The sequence below is a fragment of the Rhincodon typus genome, chromosome 5, assembly GCF_021869965.1.
Source record: "Rhincodon typus isolate 14 chromosome 5, sRhiTyp1.1, whole genome shotgun sequence".
Lineage (NCBI taxonomy): Eukaryota > Metazoa > Chordata > Chondrichthyes > Orectolobiformes > Rhincodontidae > Rhincodon > Rhincodon typus.
The window spans coordinates 14,409,779-14,420,024 of NC_063336.1; the positions used below are offsets into that span (position 1 = coordinate 14,409,779).

At 40.1% G+C, this 10,246-nt stretch overlaps 1 protein-coding gene across 1 annotated transcript in view; it reads right to left on the reverse strand.

Annotated features, from left to right (window-relative positions):
- Positions 1 to 424: 424 nt before the first annotated feature.
- si:dkey-177p2.18 (phospholipase B1, membrane-associated) overlaps positions 425 to 10,246 on the reverse strand; it is a 12,491-nt gene continuing 2,669 nt past the window's right edge. Inside the window, exons 2-7 of the mRNA XM_048596674.1 lie at positions 9,428 to 9,532; positions 9,219 to 9,314; positions 3,804 to 3,875; positions 3,043 to 3,120; positions 2,560 to 2,620; positions 425 to 513 (exon numbers count right to left, since the gene is read on the reverse strand). Coding sequence (XP_048452631.1) covers positions 425 to 513; positions 2,560 to 2,620; positions 3,043 to 3,120; positions 3,804 to 3,875; positions 9,219 to 9,314; positions 9,428 to 9,532 — 501 coding nt within the window. The remainder of the gene's footprint in view (positions 514 to 2,559; positions 2,621 to 3,042; positions 3,121 to 3,803; positions 3,876 to 9,218; positions 9,315 to 9,427; positions 9,533 to 10,246) is intronic.

Consider the following 10,246-nt stretch of genomic DNA (forward strand, 5'->3'; position numbering starts at 1 on the left):
TTATCCACAACAGTCTTCCTTAAAGTCTCACCTTTCTGACCAAGTGTTTAACCCTGCTTCCTAGCGTTTCATTCCCTGGCTCAACTTGTTCTTCCAAGCCCTTTGTGAAGTTTCTTTACCCTAAAAGTACTAAATAAGGAAAAGCTACTTTTGTTATCGACTTGAAGTGTTGGAACCTCTGAATCGGATCATATTTGCTACAACAGCATTTCTACTGTGACTTTAAATGCAGGAAAAAATGACTCAAAGCACTTAACAAACCCTGCAGAGAACCTCATAACGCAGTCAGTTATAAGGTTTCTGTGAGTAGAGCAGATATTTCATGGAATGCAGGTTATATAGTCCAGAAGAGAAACCTGTAGACCCCATCACAGATGCTGCTATGACTATGAAGGTTATAAGTACTTTTTATTGTCTAGTTACCCTATGCATCATTTGCAAAATTGATACTTACAGTTAAAGAGTCTCCCATTGCTGCAACAACATTAATGTCAGCAGGTCGAAGCCTGTGGACTATAGGACATAAAAAAACAGAGACATTACAAATGAACAGAAGGTGGAAAAATAATGCAGAAGTTTCCAGTTTGAAACACTTGCTATTAGTTATATGTATATTTAGGTTAGAACATAGAACACAGAACATAGAACAGTACAGCACAGTACAGGCCCTTCGGCCCACAATGTTGTGCCGCACTTTTACCCTAAACCCAAGATGTATCTAACCTCCACCGCTACCTTATACTATCATCCATATGCCTGTCTAATAGCCACTTAAATGCCCCTAATGAGGACGACTCCACTACCCTCTCTGGCAATGCATTCCACGCCCCCACCACTCTCTGAGTAAAGAACCTACTTCTGACGTCTCCCCTATATCTACCTCCACTCACTTTAAAACTATGCCCCCTCGTAATAGCTACCTCCACCCTAGGAAAAAGTCTTATGCTGTCTACTCTATCTATACCTCTGATCATTTTGTACACCTCTATCAAGTCACCTCTCATCCTTTGTAGTTCTAAAGAGAAAAGCCCTAGTTCTCTCAACGTTTCCTCGTAAGACCTTCCCTCCATTCCAGGCAACATCCTGGTAAATCTCCTCTGCACCTTTTCCAACGCTTCCACATCTTTCCTGTAATGAGGTGACCAGAACTGGACACAATACTCCAGATGTGGCCGAACCAGGCTTTTGTATAGCTGGAGCATAACTTCACGGCTTTTGAAATCAATCCCTCTATTAATGACGGCTAACACACCATACGCCTTCTTAACAACTCTACCTACCTGGGTGGCAGCTTTCAGGGAACTGTGGACATGAACCCCAAGATCCCTCTGCTCCTCCACACTGCCAAGAATCTTTCCATTAACCCTGTATTCTGCTTTCAAGTTTGTCATTCCAAAATCAATCACTTTGTAAGGGATTGTAAGGGATTGGTTAGCTTGGATGGTTGATTTGCAATGTGGAGTGATGCTAACAGCATGGGTTCAATTCCCACACCAGCTGTAGGCCTGTCATTCTCAGCATCTCCCCTTCACTTCAGGCATGGTGACCCTCAGGTTAAATCTCTAATGAGACAGAGCAGCTCTATTGTCTGTAGCGACTTTACATTTACATATGTTGAAACAGCAGGCTGTGGAAGTACATGTAAGAGATACTATAGTTAAATACATGCTGACAAAGACTACTTGAAAGCAATGTGGGAAGGAATCTCTACTTGATTTGGACTGTTTAGCAAATACAGTTTTCATGATTATCAGAGTTCATGAAATAAATACACAACTTATGTGCATTACAAATGAGGATAATCATGGTTTTCTTAGAAGAGACTTCAGTGTTACCAGCATTGCTTCGAGGAACCAATCTGAAACCTTCACCAAAATTCCAGATTGGTGTTAATGTCATCAGTCCATTCCACAAACCCCCATCCCCTATGATCTGTGCAGTCCACAGCTATTGTCTCAGTCTGAATCACAACCAACTCAGTACAAAGGGGACATCTCTGTCGCAGAGATCCCACTTTCAATAAATATCATCTCTCCTGTCTCATTGCATATGCTGCTGAAACACATCTACTAGTCTGTAATTACTCCATTATTCTATACATAAACCAACTGAACCCCCTTCAATTAGATTCCAATCTGTAATCACTCCCAGGCATTCACTTTTCTGAACGTAACCCATCCGAATCCCTCAATTAGATTCCAGTCCGCAACCTCTCTCAGGTACGTATTGTTATATGTAGAAACCATCTGAACCCCTCAATTAGATTCCGGTCCATAATCTCTCCCAGGTACGTATTGTTCTATAAAGAAACCTCCTGAATCCCTCAATTAGGTTCCAGCCTGCAATCATAACCAGATACTCATTATTCTATTGTATAAGCTATCACAGTCCTTCAGTTTCTTTGTTCTTACATGATTGCACCTAAATATCTACATCCCTTTATTTGGCAAATTAACTGAAATTTGATCACAAGTTGTGCAAATGTGAAGGTCAATACCAAAAGCAAGGCCCCAAAATTGGTAAATGTGGAATAAGATAAACTAGATTACTTTTACTGACCTGAAGTCGGAATAGTTTCGGATGTTAAGTTTTCTGAACAGAAGAGATTGCTGCCCCAATTCTGAAAGAAAAATCTCTCTGTACCTTAGTGGGCCTAGGTAGGAAAATCCAGTGATTAAGGTGCTTCTATTATACGTAATACCTTTACAGAACAGTACTCTTCAAATCAGAATACTTTGAGGGGATTAATTGCAGAAGATGTGATATCCATTGATTGTTTTCAGAGGATTTCTGATGAAGTGCCATATGTGAGACTTTTAGAAGTGGTTTCACAGTTCAAATTAGTGGCAAACCAAACTGTTGTATTAAATACTACCTTTGAAATAAAATGTGAAATGCTTATATTTGAGGCGGTGATTAGCTGTTATTATAGATTAGAATGGTACTTTTAAATGGTTTCAGTTTTCTCTGTCCCACTCCACAACAGTTCATCCTTCTAATGACAGGTTACCGCAGAACACACGATTGTTTAACGTGACATACCTCAGGAAGTTTGATAGATGGGTCCGAACCTTGGTAAGTATAGTTGCTGTTCTTGAATGTTCTAAGAAAGGGTTGATCCTGTAGTGACAACATACAATACCAATTGCTCATGAATACTTTTAATTGCAAAAATATATGCATTATTTAATATAAATTCAGCAATAGTAGACATCTCATTTTAAGAAATGCAGCCAGTCCCTTGCTGGAGATGATTTCACTGCGCTTAGCAGCCATTTGGAATACTTTGGTACCTTCTACAAGACTTTTATTTTTTGAATCAATTTCACAAAATTCATTCTCCTAATAAACTCTGTGAACATTTGATCATAGTGCAAAATGGACAATCTCAACCATCCAAAGATGGTTTTACTCTTCTACTCCCGGAAGAAGGACCCCTGGAAGCGTAACACTAACTCTGCTTTCTCTCCACTGACCTGCTGAGTTTCTCCAGCAATTTGCTATCATTCCAGATTTCCAGCGTCTGCAACTTTTTTTTTGGTTTTGGCTTTACTCTTCCCTGGATTATGATGCGGGGCTTCGGGCTGAGCTTTGAGTTGGCCTGACCCAAAGGCAGAGTTTCTGTTCAGAATTCATGTGGCCCTGGGGAAGTGGGGAATTTGCCAACCCTTCGTATGGGATCCTAACTGTAAAATGTATTTCTGGCTGCACGGGTCGGTTCTGTGGGCTGGGATCCGGCCTCTGGTCAGTGCCAGCTCCACCAGCAAGCGACTCTGTGCCATGAACGAATGTACAATTCTTACCTGGGTTGGACAACTCAGCGAGATATTTGCTGTAAGATCTTGAAAATCAGATTTTTTGCCCACAGGCTGCAACTGGAGAGAGAAAGAGAAAAAAAAACACAGTTCAACATGATTTATCTTCTATCCTTCTCTGTGTGTTGGCACACATGGCCATTCTCACAGCAAGATAGCAGCCCAATGAATTCAGAGGTGGTTTTAGCTTTAGAAGCTGTGCGGTTGGCCTCTTGCGGGAAGAAGCTGCACTTGATTGGAAGAAGCTTGAATGGAAAGTGAGTAAATACTGATGTGCTCAATCCATTGGCCATGCCGAGGACTCGTACCAATTTGTAGGCGTCCCAGAGAAAGCCTGTCTGACAGATCTCTCTCCGAGTGACATGCAAGTGGGCCTGGACCTCAAACAATTGGAGGTCTCATGATAGCCTCATCTATTTTTAATATAAACCAAAAGAATTACTGATGCTGTAAATCGGAAACAAAAACAGAACTTGCTGGAAATGCTCAGCAGGTCTGACAGCATCTGTGAAGAGAAATCAGAGTTAACGTTTTGGGTCTGATGGCCCTTCCTAGGAACAGTTCTGAGGAAGGGTTGTTGGACACGAAATGTTAACTCTGGTTTCTCTTCACTGATGCTGTCAGACCTGCTGAGCTTTTCCAGCAAGTTCTGTTTTTGTTTCATCTTTTTTTAAAAGTCATTGCTGACAAAGCCACTCCTAGCTGCCTATCCCTTGAGAAGTTGATGGTGAACCAACACAGTCCCTGTGGTGCAGGTACATTCATAATGCTTTCCTCCAATTCAGCATCAACCACATTATTATGGATCTGGAGTCACATGTAGGTCAACCTCCTCTCTGAAGGGCATTTATGAATTATATTTACAACAACATCCCAGTAGTTTAACAACCATTATTATTGAGGTTAGATCTTTATTCCAAACCAGCATGGTAGGATTTGAACTCATACCTCCACAATATGAGCCCAGGCTTCTGGATTACCAGTGCAGTGACATTGCTACCAGGTTATAATCTGCTGTTCGATTTAATAATTATCAAAAAGCAGGTATGTTAGAAATTGCTGCTCTCCATTTGTTTTCAATGGAAAACAGCCTGGATTATGTTCAAAGCATTGACTGGGATTGAGACTCACATATAGTAAGAAGCCAGTTCCCTGCAGTTGATACTGTACAATACCTCTGTGGTCTTGGTTTCGAATTGTGTTGGGTTCTGAATGACGTACTGGAAACTTCTTGTTAACCGGTCCCCATGGGATAAGGAGTGTGCTGGTTGATCAAGTATTCCAGAAGACCAAGAGGCATGCATAGCCGCAGTAAACCCTGACCTAGCGAAGCTTTGAGATATCAACATCCCTCAAAAAAAAATCTATCTAAAAACATCAACACACCTCCTACAATCAATTCAAAATCACACAATAAGTAATAGAAATGTAATGCAGGGGGTATACACATCACTGTTATACTTGATTTACAGCATAAATACGCAGTAGATTGCGATATTTGAGGTATATAATTTTTGCCAAGAGTTTATCAAGAGTGCTGGTTGATAAGGTGCCGGTTAAAACAAAGCTTGCTGTATGTGTATATTAATGAGGCCCTCTGGGGGTTCAAATAACAGCCAATGGGAATATGAAGCAAATGGGATTTAAATCCACTGCTGAGAGCCATAGCTCAGTTGGGTGTGTGCTTTCCTCTGATGCAAAAGATTGTGAGTTGAGCTCCACTCTGGAGCCTAGAGTACTTGGGTACAGACTGAAGAAGTGCTGTTTGTTGAAGATATTGATGTAGGATTAAATCAGCCTTCTCTTCTAACATGAGGCTAGGTGGCGCCTTCTTAATAGGCGATAGGTTTAGGTACAGGATCTGGATCAGCGCAGGCTTGGAGGGCCGAAGGGCCTGATCCTGTCCTGTAATTTTCTTTGTTCTTTGTTCTTTTTCTTTGAGACTGTGCCAACCAACAACTTGGGAGTCATCAGGTTTCAGATAGAGCATTCATGTTCATTTCATCTGGAATTACAAGTAAATCTAAGTTTCTTTTTGAAGCTACATAAGGACGTTCCTATTCTCTACCCATAATTATTTATTTATTGTAATTTGTGCCTACTAACATACTGCAGCCAGTCCTCTCCCACCCTCAATATTGTTGTGAAATGAACGGCAAAACGCCGAGCCCCTTATACATGTGAACAGCTGGGCATTCACCTTGTTGTGGGCATTTACTTCCAACCCTAAGAGATGTATTTGTAAATGTATCGTAATATTTGTCCTCTTGTGTCACTGGTGCTAATAACTCCTATTACCATGCTAATGACAATCTCAAGACCACTTATCCCTAATGAAAAGCAGATAGCTTGGAATCTTGTCAGATGGAAATGTTGTCATATCATTAAATAACTGTGTAGCAGTGACAGGCTCTTAGTGATTTTGATTGAGTTGCTAACAGGATACTGGAATGTTTATGGCTGATGCATGTTATTTACATTACTCAAAGACCAGAAGGAGCTTTGTTTCAAATATAGTCCCCAGCACAGTTATAAGTGTTTTCCTATTTCTTAAATTGGTTTAAAATATAATGGTTATATGCATAGAATACAAATAGGAATGATACAGACCTTCAATACTATGACACTTCAAGATAATTGATCACTAATGGCCTTGAGAGCATTTTAATATTCTATACTTCACATTTGCATTATGAATGTTATTCATTACAATATGACACTTTAGCCTGCCTTTGTGCCTTTATGCCAACAGATTTAATTGTTTCCCAAAGTCAAGTAGTTTCTGAAAACCTCTTGCATTGTAATTGAAGAATGAAAATATGCCATTCAGCCCACTAACCTATACAATGTTCAGTGATATCACACTAGATCAGAGATCTAACTGCAAATACCTTTGTTTGTCTTATGTTCTTTCTTACCTTTGGATAATGTAATGTAAGATGTGTGATTTAGATTTTTAATTGCATTTATTTTAGAGTTTGGTTATTAAAAAAACTGGCATGTTGATTTTGGTCTGTATGTATGAAGAGGTAATAATTAACTTGTCAGCCTTCCTGGATCCATGGTTTTAATTAAATTAATATGTTTCAGTGACTAACTGGCTGGATGTTCTCCCTCGGGGAGGAGGGTGGGGGAGAGAGGAGGAGAGATAGTGTGATTTTATTTACATATGAGAAGTTTTGTTTAATGAAAACCAAAAAAGTGGAAAGTTTTTGGATCAGTTTACAGAAGACCTGGATAGGTTAGCTGCAAGAACAGATTCTCCTGTGAAAGGAGTTAGTTCATAAAAGTTAGTTTGAATGTCCCAGAGCAGAACTGTTTAAGAAACCTGAAGGCATATGAAACTCAGAAAATTTAAACTCAGTTGTGTGAATAATCAAGGAAAAGACTGCCAAGTTCTCAAGACCAGGAATTGAAAGAAACAGTTAAGTTAAAGTGATCTGATAGAAACGGTAACTCTCTCTGGTATTTGAGTCCTGTAGAGTGGTGGTGTTGGGATAGATGAGATTTTATTTTGCAGTGCATTTTGGAATATTTTAAATTGTAAATAGCTTGGTTTGTTCTATTTTAATTTCATTTCTTTTGTGTCATAACCTGCTGTTTTATTGTTGAAACCAAACTTGCAGCATTACATGCAGGGGAGGTTAATGGTGTTATCGCTGGACTGTTAATCCAGAGACCCAGATAATGTTCTGGGGACCAGGGTTCGAATCCCACCACAGCGGATGGTGGAATTTGAATTTAATAAATATCTGGAATTAAGAATCTAATGATGACCATGAATCCATTGCTGATTGTTGGGGAAAAACCCATCTGGTTCACAAATGTCCTAAAGGGAAGGAAACTGCCATCCTTACCTGATCTGGCCATAATAACTTAGGGGGAAAAAAAACAAAATATGATCTAGCAAGCCTGATGTCAGTATGGGATCTGACTTGTGCAGCAGTAAATCAGGTGGATTCATAACAAGTGGGGACTCATCAGGCATTTGAATTCATTAGATTCAAGAGAGATCTGTGTCATTCTTTTAAAACCACCATATTCACCTGTCCTGCCACCTTCAGGGGTCTGTGGACAAGCACTCCAAGATAACTCTGTTCCTCTGAACTTCCGAGTATTTTAAATTCATTGGTACTCCTTTGTCTTTTTCTTTCTTCTAAAGTGCATCACTTCACATTTTTCAGGGTTAATTTCTAACATCCACTGATCTGCCTATGTGACCAATCTGTTTATATCCTCCTATAACTTAACACCTTCCTTCCTACTGCCAACCACTGGCCCATCTTTGTGACATCTGCAAACTTAGTTATCACCACTCCCACATTCTCACCTACAATATCACAAACAATGAGGGAACCAGCACTGATGTCTGTGGTACACAACTGTATGCTGTGGGCTCCACAAACAGCCTTCTACCATCTCCTTCTGCTTCCGATCATTAAACCAATTTTGGATCCAAATTGCCAAGTTACCCTAAGCTTTTACCTTCTTCATCAGTTTCCCATGTGGGACCCTGTCAAAGGCCTTGCTGAAATCCAGATATATACATCAAATGCCCTCCCCTCATCCAAACACTTGACCACCTCCTTGAAAAATTCAACTAGATTTGTTAGACATATCTCTCTGAGAAAGGCAAGGGCATGAGCTTTGCAATATGTCCAACAAAAATGGCATTTTGTCAAATGCTTTTTGAAGGCCAAAATATACCTTTTTTTTGTCTTTTCACTATTTATGACCATCTCTCGTGGTTCCCTAACTTTTGGTAGGACGTGAATTTGTTTATTGCTATAGATACAGTAATTCACACCCCTGTGGATCTACTGTGCCTGAATTCCCAACTGGCTCTCTGGATTTTTAAGCATTATGTCACCTAGCCCATGGTATCAGGCTCACTGGCCAGTGCCAATGAAGGGGCTCCAAAGTGAGAGAGATTTTTGTTGCATAGCATCAAATAATGACAACCTGCATTTATTTAACCTCTTTAAACCAGTACAACATCCCAAAAACCTTCGAAGGAGTGTCATCAAACAAAGCCTGACACTAAACCTCAAAAGGGGTTGTTAGTATTTATGGCCAAAAACTTGGTCAAGGAGGTAAGATTTTAGGTAATGTCTTGAAGAGGAAAAGAGAGTCAGAGCAGCCTGGAGGTTTGCGAAAGGAATTACAAAAGCTTAGGGCCTAGACAGCTGAAAATACAATGACTAGGATAGAGCAGTTACAATCAGGGACAATCCACAACAGAATTGGAGGAGTGTAGAAATCTTGGGAAGGTACAGGGCTGAAGGACATTCAGAGATGAAGAGCAGCAAGGCTTTGAGGGATTTAGAAATGTTGAGAATGAGATTTTTTATACATTGAGGCAGTGCCAGTGCAGGTGCGCGTACAAGTCAATGAATTACTTACCATGTTATTCCAGAGAGATCTTGACATCTGCATGTGGAACTTCCTGCTTAAATGGAAACAGTCAGGGGCAAAGTATGAGACATCGGGGTGTTCATTCTGAAATCCAAACAGAAAGGACATCAGGAGTATGTGATGGAGGAGGCCAGACAGTGACAGTAGACAAGTTACAGTGTTTCCTCAGAAAGAGACATATAAATGTTATCACTTACATCTAAAATTGGGACTTCCATATGCCGAAGGAAAGGCTGTAACACAACTGTGAAGTTCTCTCCAGTATCATACTTGCCCGATTCAATAAGCTTTTGGATGCTTTGCTGAGGTGGGAGGGGTAAGAGAAATATAGGAATAAGTACCAGTTGCTTATCGAATAAACAAATCCTATGATGATCAAAAACAGAAGTTGCTGGAAAAGCTCAGCAGATCTGGCAGTATCTGTGAAGCAAAAATCAGACTTAATGTTTCGGGTCCAGTGACCCATTCCGAGGAAGGATCACCGGACCCAAAACGTTAACTCTGATTTTTTCTTCGCAGATGCTGCCAGACCTGCTGAGCTTTCACAGCAACATCTGTTTTCGTTCCTGATTTACAGCATCCGCAGTTCTTTCGGTTTTTAAATCCTATGATGATGCTTTGCTCCATTTACTATTCACTGTGGAATTGTGGATTAAAAGGCATTCAGAGGATGGTTCCTCTGTTTGAATATGTTTATATTCATACGTGCTTATGTTGAAATAATTTTAAAAGTGAAATCTCGGCCGTAACAATATCTTAACTATAATCCTTTAAACATTTTTTGGCATCTTTTAAGTAATATCTGAAGCTGAGAAAAATGTTAATTCACTTTGAGATGACTTGTTTCACAGGGTGAGGATGTCAGTCAAATAATGAGTCTTAAATGTCAGAGTCATTGGAGGAGGACATCTGCAAAACCATCAGCTGAAACTCAAGATCAGCAACAACACCATCACTACAGCAGGACAACAGCAACACTGTCAATGCACTGGGACAGCAACAACACCGTCACTACA